The 17,892-nt window shown below is 43.3% G+C and overlaps 1 protein-coding gene across 2 annotated transcripts; it reads right to left on the bottom strand.

The window, feature by feature from the left end:
• Positions 1 to 11,177: 11,177 nt before the first annotated feature.
• adra2b (adrenoceptor alpha 2B) lies at positions 11,178 to 16,682 on the bottom strand. Of its 2 annotated transcripts, none has more exons than XM_085787347.1 (2): positions 15,670 to 15,928; positions 11,178 to 15,496 (listed from the first exon to the last, which is right to left on the bottom strand). In XM_085787347.1, exon 2 carries the CDS (start codon positions 15,493 to 15,495, stop codon positions 13,927 to 13,929), a length of 1,569 nt encoding a protein of 522 aa, XP_085643473.1. In that variant the 5' UTR covers position 15,496; positions 15,670 to 15,928; the 3' UTR covers positions 11,178 to 13,926. The 2 variants fall into 2 exon arrangements, with proteins under 2 accessions (XP_085643473.1, XP_085643472.1); XM_085787346.1 differs by having other exon boundaries at positions 11,179 to 15,516; positions 15,696 to 16,682.
• Positions 16,683 to 17,892: the final 1,210 nt, after the last annotated feature.

Raw genomic sequence — 17,892 nt, 5'->3', positions numbered from 1 at the left:
AGATGCCATTGTGTGTTTGCCTCATGTCATGTTTCATTATTGTTCACCCCAGCACTCAGTGGCTACTAAGATTGATAACCAATCTAGAGAATTTCTCTGTTGTCGGTCAACAACACCCATCACAATCAAATTACCCTCTACTCTCTTGACTCCCCTTTTGTCTCTGATCTCACAATTAGTTTCTTTCGCTGGGCGACTGCAAGTCGCCCAGCGAAAGCCCTATTGTTTCTGCTTTGTTTATTATTATATTCTCCCTAAAATCGCATTTTTGGGGGCTTCAACATGCCCCAAAACGCGTAAATTTTGGCATGCACATCAGGACTCGGGAAAATTTGATATTTTAAAGTCTTTGGGAATGGGCGTGGTCAAATGGCTGAATAGCGCCCCCTAGAAAATTTCAAAACATCAGCCCCTCCTTTGCGTTTCACCTACATGCATGAAATTTGGCAAGACGCACAAAAAAGCCTCTTAATGTCATGGTGAAATCACAACAGGAACTCGGCCATTTTGATTTGAACTTTTGACCTGTTTGATCTAACTCCTCCTACAGATTTCGTCCGATTGACTTCAAATTGGCTTCGGACCATCGAGATGCCACTCTGATCAAAAGTTGTGCTCCGCAGGTCTCTAGGTCAAAGGGCGTGGCTTCTGGGGCCTTGAGGATTTTGGCGACTTTTCGTTTGCTCACCATTTCACCTTCGAACAGCTCTCACGCCCACATACTTTATCCGATCAACTTCAAACTTGCTGGACATGATGATGGCTCCGCCCTGAACGTCCCGATATATTAATTTCCTACGTCACTCATAGTGCCCCCCGGTGGTAACAGGAAGTGGCCAGGTTTTCCTTTAACGTGTACTGATGGCACATAGTTGACCCCATCAACTTCATTCCACTTCTAAAACATGCAGACTAAGGTGGTGAAGCTACATCATGAACGCTGTGAAGCTACGAGTAATGGCGACCGTGTGGCGACGCGGCGACCATTCCTCGCCATTAAAATACGTTTGGCTTTTTGATGGCTTTAATGAACTCGTATCATCATGAAAATTGGTACACAGGTCAAGGGTCACGACCTCAACGTCTCCATATGCTCGTAGACGATCTCACTCATGTCGCCCCCTAGTGGAAACAGGAAGTGCCATATTTTACATCAACATTGTCCAATTTCCACGAAACTTCACATGTGTGATGAGGGACTGACCCTGAACACACCTGCATGCATACCATTACTGCCCCCTGGTGGATGAACCATTAACTGCTTATAACTCCCTCATGCTTTGTCCGATTCACTCCAAACTTCACATGAGTGATGAGGGGCCGCCCCTGAATGCACCCACCTACAACTGCTTAGCGCCACCTGGTGGATGAACAAAACATTGCAGCCCCGACATGCCTCAGGCCCCGCGGTCGCATGGGTGAGCGAGGGCCCGTCATCGCCGCTTGCGGCTTTAATTAGGGTCCGGGCAGCTAAGCTGCCGGGACACTATTGTATTCCTAGGAATTCTTCTTCTTCTTCTTTCTTTCTTTCTTCTTCTTCCAAGGAAGTCATACTTCCCATGGGTGAAAACTCACCAAACTTCACAGAAACATCCAACCCCATGCCAGATTCACTCAACTCCAAGGACATGTGCCCCCCCCTCCTAGGGGGGGCACAATAAGCGTTTAAATTTAAAAACTTTAAAAATTCCTACCAAACCAACGGTAGATGCTACAGTGTTGAAACTTCACCACAATGTAGCCTCAATACTGCTGAAACTTTTGTCCACTTAAACTTATTACAAATTATGAAGTCCATCACTCTGTTTTTTTCAATAACTGTAAAACTTTTAAAATGTATCTCCTCCCACAATTTTTGCTCAATTGACACCAAACTTGCTACAGAGCATCTCCAGACCGTCCTCCACAAAACTTGTTTCTCGGATTTTTGATTAAGCAAAAATTGAGCCTACAGTGCATGAAAACGTTTGACTGTAAACACTACTGTAAACATATACCATCAAATTCTTGATAAATACATTTTCAATCTTCCTGAAAAAAAATGAGAATATTCTGGAGTCATGGTTGATGAAGTTTGGCAAATATCAGAATTTTATCTCAAAAACTGAATTTTCTAGAATATTTTGAATTCTGCTCTCATGGGAACAACTGCAGTCAATGTGAGACTGGAATTTATAAACATCATATTTTCTCTCATGAAGCAAAACACTTATCATTAAAAACAAATCACCAACATTTCCATGCTGTCAAGATGCAATTTATGTATTATCAGATTTTTGTTTAGATGACTGAATTTCTGAAATTTTGACCATTTCATCACAACAGCTGCCCGGGCACTGGCTCACCTGAGTGGATAAATGAAGCTACACAGCAGGTCTCACTACCAGCTAATTAGCTCAGCGGGTTAGGAGCTGGTTCTTGGTGCCAGAGATTGTGAGTTCGAGACCCAGCGAGGGTGATGATGATGATTACGGATCAAAATGTCACATGTCCACAAGCTGTTTTGCTGTCTAGATGCAATTTATGTGTTAACTGATTTTTGTTTAATAGAATTTCTGACTTTCTTAAATCTGCCTTGACAACAGCTGCCCGGGCACTGACTCACCTGAGTGGATAAATGAAGCTACACAGCAGGTCTCACTACCAGCCAATTAGCTCAGCGAGTTAGGAGCTGGTTCTTGGTGTCAGAGGCTGTGGGTTCGAGACCCAGCAAGGGTGATGATGATGATGATGACAGATCAAAATGTCAGTTGTCCTCAACACGAAACACAAGACAGTTGTACTGATGGTGGCATCACAGCAAGCCTCTAAGTTTAAAAATCCAAATAGCTTGGACTGGACCATGTGCGAAGGCTCCTAACATCTTAGAGTCACAGTAGATGTTTAACAAATACATATCATTATTTTACCTCAAAACGGATTTTTCTTTTTACTGTGGTTTCAAATCTGCCTGCGCGACAGTGAATGGCTTACTCAATTTGTGAAGCCACTATTAAACGCCACTTGGCAATTAGCTCAGTGTGATAAACAATGGTCTTTGGTTCTTGAGGTTGTGGGTTCAATCCTCAACTGGTGCAAATTGGACATTATAAGGTCAACTGTCTTGTCTTCCTATTCTCCTGTTTGTTGCTCAGAATTGCCTAAATTTGCCCAAAAGTAGCCCGGACCCGACCCATTGCTGCGCAGCAGCTATAATTGCTTTTGTCATCTGACACGCAATAACAGCCATTGCAACCCCCCCTCCCACTTTCTCTGCATATTACACTGCATAAGAGTATGAAATGTTCATGAGAGGATCAAAAAAGCACTTTGTCTGAAACTGTGGATATATGTGCCAAGCTGTGTATTTTCTGGCAATGATTCTTCTGTTATTAAACTCTGAAATATGTAGGGAGGGGGCGGTGTTTAGCTCAGTTGGTAGAGCACCCGCCCCATGTGTTGAGGCTATAGTCCTCGCTGCAGGCGGCCCCGGTTCGAGTCCCGCGTCGGACGGCCCTATTCTGCATGTCATTCCCCCCATCTCTGCCTCCCATTTCCTGTCACACTCTTAACTGTCCTATCGAATAAAGGCATGAAAAGCCAAAAAAATATACTTTAAAAAAAATAAAAAATATGTAGGGAGGGTTAGGGTTAGTTAAGAAGTGTAAATAAATAAAAAAGTTTGTCACAAACGTAAATTATTTAATTTCACTTGGACAACTTGTTGGATGTACTTCTTTTTGCCCCCAGTACCCAAAATGATTTATGGATCTGACTGAATTTAGCTGTTTCACTAAAACTTAATCAAAACAGGCTGCTTGGGATTCATCAGTGGCATAATTAATAATTATGAATGGCTGGTATCCTCCCCCTTTTCCCATAGAGGAAACAGTCACTATCTGTTCTGTCATTCATACCCTGGAAGAGAAGGGAATATCTTTAATTGTTCTTTGTGTGATATCATGGTGAGAAGTACAAGCTGTATCGCAAAATACACATTTCTGGGAGCATGATTCACCCCAGATGACCCAAATCTCATCTGAAGCTGATAACAAGAAGGCTTTTATGTCTCATCTCTTTCTGCAGTGTCTTCCATGGGAATAAAACACATTGATGTTTTGCAAAATGTCATCATTACCAAATGACTGGCATGAGAACAGTGTGCATGTGCACTTCAACATCCAGGAATAAGTGTTACCCCTGTCTGGACTGTGGTTGACTGAGAGTGATCCTCTTGGCACAGGGAGGCTTACAGGAAATATTTATCTTAAGCATATCAGACGACTTGTCTCAGAAGTTTGTAGGCAATAATAGATGGCAATGGCTTCCTTTCTTCCTCATCCGTAGTTGGACTTGCATTTATTCCTAAATTCTGCAGAGCGATAAATATTCATGCATTAAACGTACTGTAGAATATACTGTAACACACTACTATAAATATTACCTCATCCACCCCACATGTCACTACCCTTTTTTCAGGCACTGTAAAGTAATTGAAAATGTAATAACATTCTGTGCTGTGAGCATAATGGTGCCCACACAAAAATAGATGAATGTACAGCATGTGCTGGTTGAGTCAAATGAGTGGAGAGGATAACATCTGAGACCTTTGAATCTCATCAAAAAGGCAGCAAAGCAGAACCTATGTTGTGTTAACAGAGTCCTGGGTCCTGACTATCTTTGTATGCTGTGGTGGCCTCATTCTTGGTTTTCAAAGTGGACCAAAAACACATTCATCTGAAAAACACAAGAAACAAAAAAAACAACTATGTGTGAAAAGCTTTGAAACCAGAAGAGAGATTCCTGATACAAAGACGCAAACAAGTATTCAATGTTGAGCCTGATAAGAAATAAATGCCTCTTTCTCTTTGCTATGGTGGATGCTCTCCTCCTGTTAGTCACATGAAGCCCTTCATCCACACTAACCACTGAAATCAGTCACTGTTCAAGCTTCAAAGTGGCAAAGCAGAGGGGAAAAAGAGTGGGATGATGACGGAGAACTAAGGTCAGCAACCTCATTTATAAAATGGTGTTACAGTTAGATATGTACTGATACTTATGTAATAATGCAAACAGAAACCCACAGTCAGGAAATTACTATATTTAAAAAGGCTGCATTGTGTTTGAATTGAGTTTCTTTTTCTTCTTGTTTTTTTTTTTAATTTTGAGGTGAAAGGGCAAATCATACAGGAACACATCACAGAAATTAATCATCATATTTTGACTGTTTTTGATTTGCTTTCGTGCAGATAATAGAGAAGAAAATTCATATTAATCATTTTCTCATATTAAGCTATACCATGGCATCGTTCATCTTAGCTTGAAGACTGGAAACAGGTGGAAAGTGCTCTGAAACAGGTGAAACTACTCTGTCCAGTATTGACAAAATCCACCAACCTGTACATCTAACACCACATATTTTGGATTTTATGGAGCACTATCTCACCAAAGTGAGAAAAATCCAACACACAATCCCTGTTTTCTGTACGGATTAGAATACATGTGTGCAGGAGGCTCCCCATATATAGAGGCTACAGTCCTCACTGCAGTCGACCCCGGTTCGAATCCCGCATCGGGCGGCCCTTCACAGCATGTCATTCCCCCTCTCTCTGCCTCCCCATTCCCTCTCTCTCTCAACTGTACAAACCATTAACACACACATCACACACACACACACACACACACACACACACACACACACACACACACACACACACACACACACACACACACACACACACACACACATGCTGTAAGTACTATACTGTATGTCTGGGTCAGTTTATAAAGACAGGCTTTGTCAGAGAGTCAGGGACCTTTGACATAATTACAGTTGTGATACTGCACTGTAAAATAAAGGACAAAAAAGATAAATTCAACAGTAAAGACCTGAACTGACAGCTGTGGTAACCAGAATTTCACCATAATAGATGTGTTAGAACTTTTTCTACTATTATAATAAAAAGATCAGTGCAGATGATTATACAGTTAATATCCAAGTTTGATTCCAAAATGACCATATAAATAAACATTTAACCAATAAAAACACACCATTTGGCCATTTAATGAACATGATTTTTACGTTTATTATATGCCAACGCAGCACAATTTTCCATGCTAAAAACGTGAGTTTGAGTCACAGTGATGGGCTGAACAACAGCATCAGGGAGAGCAGAGACAGAAGCACCAGTGTGTGCTGTGGTCATGACTGATGCTGAGGGATGGATTCTCAGCTCAGCCCCCCTTTGTTCCTGACATCACATTACCGCTACATCTGCACTGCATCAAAGACAACATTTGATATTTCCATGGAAATACACTCAAAGTGTAACATGCTTTTCCCTTTAAAAACCTTATGATGCCCAAAATAATATGAGGCAGTTCTCTAGAACAGTAACATCACGCACAGCTAACGTTAGGCTGAAATTTGGAACAGAATCTATTTTTTCATATGTCCGTGACATATCACCTCAGAGCATGCTGGGAAATCCCACCCACTTATCCTGAAGGAGCAAGTTGGCCAATACCATTTCTGAGTATTTACAGGGTTATGTTATATATGACATCATATATCTATCTACACAAGGTTATAAGTGGCAAATTCTATTTAAAAAAAGAAAAGAAAATAGATGCAAAATGGCAGTGTTTACCATTATATAAACTGTGGTATATACTGTACTGTAGAGACTGTTCAACAGAGGAGTCTTTTGAAATAAAATAGGCAGGTATGACTGATATACTATATTACTGTAATGGTGCCTAACTAACCTTTTTAGAGTTTATGGTTTTTCACTGTCAACATTTTTCAGTTATTTGCTGTAAAATTCACAGACAGTTTTTATGGTGTGTGTGTGTTTGTGTATGTGTGTACCTGTAAAGGCTAACTTTTCCTAACAGAAAAGGCTGAGGTTGAAGGTGACGACTTGGTTTTAGGGTCAGGGTTAGAACTGGGTTAAGGGGGCGGTGTTACTGTAGGTCAGTTGGTAGAGCACCCGCCCCATGTGTTGAGGCTATAGTCCTCACTTGCATTATGTTTGCATTATGTCCATGAGTGTCCTCACAAAGACAGAAGTACACGTGACAGCATATGTGACTGTACAGCAAGTGTGTGTGTGCTGACATTCTCAAGTATGTCTCTATTTGTGCAGTTGAGTGTTAGTCGTCTGTTTCCCTGTGTGTGTGTGTGTGTGTGTGTGTGTGTGTGTGTGTGGCTTGCGCATGTTTGTGACTGCCTTAGAGTGTGTGTGCGCGCACACGTATGAGGGTACTTAGGTGTGGGTCTTTGTCAAAATAAACTTTGTGACCTTTCCACAACAGCCCAGCTAAATAAAGACACTGCCGTCTTTCTGCCCTCTTCATATTTGGCAACATTGCTTGGAAGTCTCCCACAACTGCACAAGTCATCTCTCCTATTGTTTGTTGACCCACTAAAACACATCAGCTGCAGATTTTATGGCTGTTTCATAGCCTGTGCATGTGATTTTCAATCAGATGATTCAGTTCTGATTTGGATTCTCATCAGAGGTCTGGCAAGACTTCGATTTTTCTAAGAAATGTAGCACTAATAGAGTTATTACAGCAAAGCCTGATGCTTCCCATGATAATAATGTGACAATTTTGCCTCTCGTTTCTTTTCTTTACCAACACCAGGAGGCACAATAATGGCGTCAGGGTTTATATCCATGAAAAACATCTGAGTAATTGTGTCCACAGGGAGAGAAGAAATGAGCCTCATTCCTAATTCAATGATGAAGCCATACAAGAATACTCCTCTAAAAAGCATTGCTCTCCAGCTGGAAAAAATGTGTGATGTTTATTTTGATGTATCTTTGTGCATTACTTAGTGGACTGGCTCAGTTTGTATGAGTGTTGCTGAGTTTGGTGTTTTTGAACTCTAGATAAAAATATAACTCTGTATTTTCCATATTTATAATGATTCTCATTTAGTCAGTGCTTTATCTAACCCTGAGAGTCCCTCACTGTTTGTTAGTTTGTGTATTCTTTGTCATGTAGCCTACCTGCTGTGTGTGATCAAATCAACACCAGTTTATTTATCCCTGCAGGAGGAATTGTTGAACCCACATTCATCCAAACTTTTTAAAGTTGTACAAACTTTATATTGAAAGAGACATTCTTTTATTTGGAAAGACATCTACACAACTGACTCCAGTGAAGGTGCTGCTTCAGCTGTGGCTGCTCTATCCTGACGACTGCCTGCTGCAAAACTTTACAATCATTTTATTAGTCACACACCTTCTCTTTTTGTAAAGTGCCTTGAGATAACTTTGTTGTCAATTGGTGCTATATAAATAAAACTGACTTGACTTTTGTCATACTTTTGTGTTTTTTTTTAGCCCAGTAAGAGCAGTTGTTGTCATGGTAACCTCTAATCAGCTAAATGGAGAGTCAAATCAACAATGAACCACTAAATGCTACCCTACCACTTTCCTTTTTTTTTTTTTTAAAGTATATTTTTTGGCTTTTTATTGCTTTTATTCGACAGCACAGCAGAGAGAGACAGGAAATGGGGAGGCAGAGAGGGGGAAAGACACGCATTGAAAGGGCCGCCTGACGCCGGATTTGACACAGGGCCGCCTGCAGTGAGGACTGCAGCCCCAACATGGGGTGGCAGCTCTACCAAGTCCCACTCTACCACTTTACTTAAAGGGGAATTGCCTTTTTTTTTTTTTACAATCTGGACCTTATTTCTAGCATAAAATACGATAATTTACTCACCCAGATAACTTCGGTGTCATTACAAGTCGTTCCGACGAAATTAGCTCCAGCCGAGAGCCGCGTATATCCGTCTAATGCGAGTTCATGGGGCAGCGCAATGCAGCCTCTAAATAACACATTATCTGCCATGAAACTCATTCATTTCACCAATATTTTGTTATGATACGCTAGTGCTATTCCACTCTGAGTCCGGGGTTAGCTGTTATCAACATCCGGGGTCTGTAGGTTGACCTACTAACCTCTGACCTGGATGATGTCATCTCTGAGCGCTGCACGGCTCATTCTGATAATAATCATTCTGCTTCGGCATTCGGGTCCATTTTTAGTGCAACTAGCCGGAGCTTTAGTGAGTCCAGGCTGCGGAGAGGAAGCCTGTGGAAGCTGAACTTCATCCAGCTGGTCATTTTGTTCTGACAAGTCAGAAACACGCAGAAACTGACCGTAGCATTAGCGGTAGCAACAAGCCACACCGCACGGCGCTCAGAGATGACATCATCCGGTTCAGAGGTCAGTAGGTCAAACTACAGATGCTGGATGTTGATAACAGCTAACCCCGGACTCCGTGGGGAATAGCACTAGAGTATCATAACAAAATATTGATGAAATGAACGAGTTTCGCGGCAGATAATGTGTTATTTAGAGGCTGCATTCCGCTGCCCTGTAGACTCACATTATATGGATATACGCGGCTCTCGGCTGGATCTAATTTCATCGGAACGACTTGTAATGATACCAAAATTATCTGGGTGAGTAAATGATCGTATTTTAAGCTAGACATAAGGTCCAGATTGTAAAAAATGGCAATTATCCTTTAAAGGAGGATTTCCTAATTTTGAAAAATGCTCACTTACTCATAGCTACTGACACACACACACACACACACACACACACACACACACACACACTGAAGTCACAGACTCTTTAGGTGATGCTAATCAAAATTGCATGTAGTAAAAAAAAGAAAAGAAAAGAAAAGTCTTTATCCCAGATTTCACAAAGCAATGCATTTAAATGTCTTTACCTTCAACAGGGTAAGAGCCTGCCTGTGCCTCTGTCTCTCTTTTTCACCCTGCCTACAACCAAATTACAGAGTGAAGAAATTTATCTGGCATTATAACGTAGAGGAGATTGGAAATGGAAAACGCTCAGTGCTGGAACGCCCTCCAAACACATACATATTCATACAGTGGAATGCTACATCCATCATACATTTTAAAATGAAAGTTGTGTGTCTCTCAGTGTTCCTACATTGGTGTTTATGTGTTTGCATGTCTTGTGTGTACGTTTCTCCTTGTATAGAAGCTTGTGTGTGCATTTTTTCTCCTCAAGGCTACTATCTTGCGTGAATAAGACACTAATGAGCATATTGTGTGTCGCGTTAGTTGGACTGTCTCCATATTCTCTCCAGACCAGCACCCATTGGGGCTGCTTTATATTTCAGCTGAGCTTAGAGAGTAAGGAGCAAGGGTACTCAGTGTCTGTAGGGATACACTACACTGTAAAAATAAACCTACGCTGGGTTAAGATATGTTAACTGTTCACCTCCCCGTGTTGTGTACAACCATGAATATGCAAATGAAGTCATGAGGATGTAAGGGTGATGTAGAACTTGTATTGTCTTTGAGAGAAAATGTGTGTGTGTGTGTGTGTGTGTGTGTGTGTGTGTGTGTGTGTGTGTGTGTGTTGGTGTGTGTCTGTGAAGGAAAAGCAGGGCAGAGGCTTGACTGTGTGCCGAGAAATCCCCAAACTGCCCATCAGCATAAATCAATTACAATTCACCGTGGGCTTGCTGACCTCAAATATAACAAGCTGTCACAACAAGAGTGTGTGTGTGTGTGTGTGTGTGTGTGTGTGTGTGTGTGTGTGTGCGTGCGTGCGTGCGTGCATGTGTGCGTGCGCGGGTGTGTGCATGCAGCTGCATCTCTGTGCGCACTGAGCATGTTTCCTGACTTGAATACAGTATGTGACACTTGGTGCAGACTGACACATTCAGTATGTGTGAGTGCATATGTGATATTTGCCAACATGCTCTAATTCCTTACAGACTTCTCCTCTGTTTGTTGGCAGCAGTCAACATAATGCTGCTTCTGCTGTGGCGGCCTACTTCTCATGTCCCACTGTGTTAGGAGACTTTTCAATGACATCTTGAACTACCATCAGCCCCATAATATTATGGACTATTTCCTGAAGTTGTGCTGCTATTTAGGGCTATTTCATAATGGCCTGAAATTGCTTTGGATTGCACCTTTTGCAGATTTACAACATATTTGCGAGAAAATCATCATTCTGTTCAAACTCTCATATTTGTAAAAGAACTTATTGGTAATTCTCTTCCCAGAAATGATCTTTTTTATCTCTTTTTTCCCCCTCCATCCTTGATGTTACATGAAGAAAAAACATAAAATAAATGAACCAGAGAGCCACTTGTGCTTTTTCAAGAAGCTTTATTTCCAAACTGGAGAGAGATGATAACAGATGGGGGATAAATAGATAAAGATACTGACATTCACACCATGCAGTTTGGTCCAAACATAGTGGAGGGAAGAGACAACTCAGGTGGTCTCAGGGGAAAAGGGATGGTGATCCAGAGTCAGATTACTGTCACCTTTAAAATTATTCATACTTTTAAAAGTAAACAAAGCAGCATTCCCATCACATAAAGCCATGGGGTGTGGGGAGGGGGTTATAAGTGTGTGTGTTTGTTTGTCTGACCAGCATTGCAACTCATACATATCGGAAACAGCAACAACTCATGACCACATGACTGTTGTGTTGCTACAGCTGTTTATATTTCTGAAGAGAAAATCTCCTTTTGAGGTGAAGACAGCTGTGTGAAGTGCACAGAGCTCAACCGTTTTGTTTAATGGGTTATTGGCTCTGTGTGGTATGGATTGTGGCCATAATGTTCTGCACAAAGCCTGCAAGTCATCCGACTGAAACTGGCTATGGGTGCTATTGACACGCTCATGGTCGATTACTTTTTCAGAAAAAAAAAAAAAGTTTGCAGCACTGATAAAGAGAGGTTTTCCTGCTGCAGTATGCTTGATAAATTGTACATACATGAATGTGCTTGTAATTCTGATTTAACATTTAACTTTAGTCTAACTAGATAAAACAGTGAAGACAAATGTTGCATTGTAGGTTCTGCATTATGCACATAATTCAAAGTTCACATTCCTTCAGTTCAACACAAATACATCCTCCAAGCTCAGGTGGAGATCACGCTCACAAAGCAGAGCTTGATGGCATTAATCACTTTTGCTCTTATTCAACAAAGTATTTAAAAATCTGTACAGTGTTCCTGCTCTTTGATCAGTTTGCTTGACTTTCAGAATAAAAGCATGATAACCAAACAATAAATAGGTAACAGACAGAAACACAAACTTGTTGGAAATAAATAATACAGTGTTTTCAATCTTTGCCTCCCATTACATAAACCAAATATAAAGTAATACGTAATCAAAGCAAACCAGAGCCAGGCGGCTGTCCTGTCCTGTAAGGCCTTTCGGTCCCTTGAGGGCGATTACTGAAAAGCAATGTACTAAACATGATAAACACTGCCTTTCAGCTCACGATGTTCTCGCCATAGTGACACACTACTGATCTTTACATCAAGTGAAACATTCACATGACAGGCAGCAATGTGATGCCTGTGCCAGTAAGTCTGCTCTCTGTTCTTAAATATTGCAGTAGATCTGTAGAACATGGCAGCCGGAGGAGGCATTGACACTTTCTACAGAAAAACAAGACAACAACATTAAAGTCAACACGCACACATGCACGTCATACACACGCACTCACACAGGTCAGCAGAATAAGACAATTAGTAAACTGAAGTGTTGCTGCTGACAGCCCTTGTCCCATTTGAGTCAATAAACCTGTGTGCTGTAACTGATACATTTTCTTTTTCTGTTTTTTTTTTTTTAATTTCTTTTCTTTTTTTTCTATTTTTTTTTTCGTCAAGAAAACTGAAAAAAAAAAAAAGCAGTCGGCTCGTTGCCTCAGTGCAGGAAATGATGTGCCAGAGACATTGGTAAAGAGTGACTCAGCCAAATTGTGTTCAGAATAACCCACATAGGCATAATTAGGGTTAACATTACACATCCAGAACTGGGAAAACAATCTTGTATGTTTCTTGAATACAAAACGATGAGGCAGTTCATTCAAAGAAATGCTCAGGATGGGGAAGCCTGAGTCAAGTTAAAAAGCAGGGATCAGCGAGCTAAGAGGATGAGGGAGGGAGCTGTCTCATTTTTTTTTTTTTTACATTTGTGATTTTTCAAAGTCCACTACACTTCAGCTTATTCTTAAGTCTTATTGTTGGTTAAGGCAGAGAGTCACAAACAACCTGAGTGTCCACTGTGACCCCTGCCAAGCCAAGAGCAAGGTGTCTGCAAGTCTCCCGTGAAGGCTTCCCGAATAAAAGTCCACAAGGTCAGGTTGAAAGGGGGCCCTTGTCTGTGCTATTAGAGTTGAGATAACCAGAAACCTCTGCTTGTTGTTGCGCTTTTAGATTATGTTCAGGAACACATGTTTGCCCTGCAGCTGGGCAAATTAAGACTGCAGACGTAAGAAATCACCACTATCCTTGTGTGCTCCTTGTGCTCTGTATTGATAAATAAAGGGCCCTAGGCTCCTAGGAATCTAAGGTCACTTTTCCTTTTCTTATCAGCTGTTTTCTTCCCCCCAGAAGTCCTGAAGTCCCCCATAACTACAAAAACAATATAATTTATACATTAAATGGCATGTATTCTCATCCAGGAGTTAATTCTCTTTAATTTTCCTGTGTCCTTCAAAATTTGCCAGTTTCATAGAATGGGTAGACATTTCTTCTGTGATGTTGCACCACTCTTTCCCTCAATACTATTCATTATTCAGTGTGATCAGGAGAGAAACTCTTCATTCAAAATCTTATCAGCAGTAGCCAAGTGGTACGCAGTTCAGTGCAGTCGAGCTCTGCCTCTGTTCCAGATCCTGTATTCACCCGTACTGTAAAAAATGATGTGTGTAACAGCTGCAAGCTGGGATTTCATGGTCCAAGATGGCTGTTTGCACACACTGTGGCTGTAAAAGAGTGGCTCTCAGTTCTGAATTTGATGTATTCTTAAAACAGCCCTTTCAGTGTTCCAAAAAATGAAAATATTTGTTTATTCTGTATGCCTCAGAAATAGCTATTCTTTTGTGTCCGTGTCCTTTTCAGCAGATTATACGTTAAAAGAAAGTACCCTTGGTGGCACCACACAATATCTTTTTGAAGGCCTTTCTGAAGTCTTTGTTGAAGATGGTGTATATGACCGGGTTGAGAGAAGAGTTGCAGTAACCGATCCAGAAGAAAAATGTAAAGAGTGGCTCAGGTATGGCACAGGTCTCTGGGCACACGGCCTGTAGAGAGTAGGAGAAGAAGAATGGGAACCAGCACACTACGAACACACCGATGACCACAGCCAGGACAAAGGTGAAGCGCTTCTCTCTGTTGACCATGGCTTTACGCCTCGCCGCCCCGGGATTGTTGTCTGTTTTTGACTTCCTCCCGGGAACCAGCCGAGCCCCCTTTGAAGTGGCCAGCATGTCCCGGTAGCGCTTGACCGAGGCCGGGGAGTGGACCCCCCCGCCTGCAGGTGACCCCGGCATGCTGGTGCTGCCTCGGCCTCCTCCGTGGCTGTGCTCCAGATCGCTTTCTGTGCTTGAGCTGTCACCATTGTTATTGTCAGCTTTCTTCCCTCCCTGCCGCTTGCCCTTCTTCCCCTTCCCTTTAATGTTGGCGGGGGCAGGGGCAGACTGTGGCACGGTGGGAGAGGTATCAAGGGAGACTGAAGTGGGGGTCACGGCCGGAGAGGTGGATGGAGGTTGCAGGAGATTATTGGCTGTGGGATTCTGGGGGGATTGAGGATCTCCTAGGGATGGGGAAGGGGTGATGGCAAGGGTGGGGGGTCTAGCGTTGGATGTCTTGTTGGATGAAGGTGGTGTGCTCTCTTCATCATCCTTCCCATTGGCCTGTACATGTCGTGTAGACTGACTCGGCGTGGCACTGCCCACCCCGTCCTTCCTGGGCTCTCCTGGTGGGCATCGTGTTCTCTGCTTGGCTATCTGGTAGATCTTAATGTAGACCAGGATCATGATGAGGCATGGGGCGAAGAAGGAGCCAATGGTGGAGTAGAGGATGTACCAGCGTTCATCATTCAGCTGGCACTGTGGTCCCCTGTCGTTTCCCTGCTTTGATGCTTCACTTTTGTTCAGTGAGAGCAGAGGGGGGAAGGAGATGATGGCAGAGATGAGCCACACTAGCACAATAGCGGCTTTGATGCGCTTGGGAGTCCGCTGACGACCGTAGGTGACCCTGGATATGGACAGGTAGCGGTCCAGTGAGATGGCGCACAGGTGCACAATGGAGGAGGTGCAGAAGAGCACATCCAGCGCCAAGTAGATCTCACACCACAGAGACTTAAAGTACCAGTAACCAAGGAGTTCATTAGCCAGAGAGAACGGGATGATGAGAGTGGCCACCAGGATGTCCGCAGCGGCCAGGGACACGAGGAACAGATTCTGCGGACCTCTCAGTGACCGGCTGGTCAGGACCGCGATGATGACCATGATGTTCCCCACGATGGTGAAGAGCACCATTAAAGTGATGGCGGTGGCGAAGGCCGCCGTGGCTTCAGGGGAGTAGGGGGCGAGTTTCAGGACGCTCTGGTTGCAGGGGACGGAGGCTCCGGAGCCGCTCACGCTGCTGTTCCAGCCGCTCAGCTCCATGGAGCAGCCGCTGTCCAGAGCCGAGGCCATGCTGAGCTCTGTTCCAGGAGTCTGCACACACAGAGACACACAAAGTACAACAGATGTATGGTTGTTTAGTCACATGAAAGTTTTTTTTCTTTTCTTTTCTTTTTTTTTTACCTGTCACAAGACAGTCACATGTTGTTCGTCCACAATAAAATGTATTTAAATTCAACGCAACACATGTGATTATTATGGGTTATATTTACCTCACTTGTTTTCGTTTAGTCTCTGTGTTGTTTCCAAGCGTTAGCTCCCCTGTATCCTCCACGGAAGCTCTTCCAAGTCCATTTTAAGCGCACAAACAGTCCTGGGCTGTGCGTCAAGACACGGATCAGTGCCCTTTCAATTAAAAGCCTTGGCACTTTGTAGAACAGGCTGATTTTCCCCGCAAAACAGAATGTAATTAATGATCTGAACCCGGACAGCTATAACGCACCCCGAGGTCCGTTTTCTCCCAAAGTGGATTGGTTACTTGTATTGAATATAGGAAGATTTAATTCATAGTCACATTTTTTTTGGCTCAATCAAAAAATAAACACAGGAGAACACACACAGAGGAAATAAGAGCGACACTTCTCGCAAAATCTCCGTGCGCCCTCGTTTGGAGACGCGCGTACACCTGAACGTCTCATGCGAGCGGACTGATCACATAATGACATGCAGTGGGGAATAAAGTTAATCAAATAAAAAATATTTACTGTGCTTCATTAATTAAAAAGATACCGGTGTTCCCCTGCGGAGTACAGTCAGTGCTGAATCTCACGTTTCCACCCAGCCGAACAGGGGGAAGCTCAAAGTTAACCAGCGGCTCCAGCCCTGCGCGCGAATGCCGGATCAGAGGTGAAAAGACCTTATTTCTTCTTTAGTAGTGGAAACGATCCCCACAGCCGCTTCACACCGCAGGTCTCGGGAGGCGTTTCCCGGCGCCTTGGCGCTTCTGGCTCCTCAGAAGTTCACCAGGATGCCAAGATTCAGCCGCTCCGCTGGCGCACATCTCAGGCGTTCCTGCAGCGGCGAAGCAGCATCTTCACTCGTGAACAGGACCTTCCGACGAAATCTAATAAGTGGGGTACCTCCCATCTCTCTCCTCCGCTTCTTTTTAGAGCCAGTGATGTCATTGTGGAGCTGTGGGCGTCACGGGATCCTTACTTTCTCTATCTATCTACGCCTGTTCCTCCTCTCCCTCCCTCTCTCCCTCTTCACTCACATTAAACATATACCGGCACATACATCAGGGATGCTGGCTGGTGACTGCCCCGGTCAGTTATCTCCACGGGACCCCGGTAATCAGCTACGAAGTACTTCATAATCATAATAATCATCATCATCATGATCATGATTCCCCTCAACATGAGACGTCACACTGTGTCTTCTCTGATCAGCTCCAGCGGCTGAGATGGACAGACCTGAACCCGGCCTCAGACCTGCTCTCTAGCAGTGGCGTGCACAGACTTTTTGAAGGCGCAGGGGCAATTGGGAGAAAAAAGGGCACATATAGCGCGTCCTCGCCACTGAAGAGGACACTTTAACACGCGTTTTGGCTCCTAGAGGGCATTTTAACACGCATTTTGGCTCCTAGAGGGCACTTTAACGCGTGTTTTGGCTTCCAAGAGGGCTGATCGTTTTTAAGGTAAAGAAGTAATATAAAGTTCCAAAAAAATTCTGATAACAGCTTTTCTTCAGTGTATCACTTCATTCAGCCATTAGACTGCACGTGGTCCTTCTACTTCATAACAAATACATCACATTTTTATGCATTTTCATATTTTGAAACAGCGTGTTGTACAGAGAGACAGGTATTCCCAACACATATTTAACATCTCAAATGCACTGGGTTACCTTAATTCCTCCCGTTGCTCATCATGCCAGCTGCACGGCCCCACTCGTGTCTTCCGGTGCTCCTATTTCCATACATCATCACTTGACACAGTCCCCCCCCCCCCCCACCCGCTTCCCTCACACACTTTGTTGCCTACCTGGGATCAAGTGGCCCCGATTGTTCAATTACTGCAGTGGAACCTACGTCACGCCGGCTGCTTTTACTGAGCCGCAAATTAAACAAGAGTCAAAGTTTAGCTCGTGGTGTTTGAAAAGTAGGTGGGTGGCTCGGTGCTCACAATCACAACAATAAACAAACACACAGGCACACAGAGGCATTCACCAGCCTACACCTGCACGCACACGCACACACACACACACACACACACACACACACACACACACACACACACACACACACACACACACACACACACACACACACACACACACACTGCTGCTGTAATGAGAGTGAAGCCAAGCTATAGCCACACATGGAATTTCAATTGGGAGCCCCTGTGCTCTCTGATTGTGTGACCAGTCAATAATGCGCGTACATTTTCCTCTACACAATCTAAATAAAGA

This window comes from Trachurus japonicus, chromosome 9 (assembly GCF_045865225.1).
Source record: "Trachurus japonicus isolate A0001 chromosome 9, Traja_1.0".
Lineage (NCBI taxonomy): Eukaryota > Metazoa > Chordata > Actinopteri > Carangiformes > Carangidae > Trachurus > Trachurus japonicus.
The sequence above is the reverse complement of the archived record's forward strand: the minus strand, read 5'-3'. Positions and strand labels throughout refer to the sequence as shown.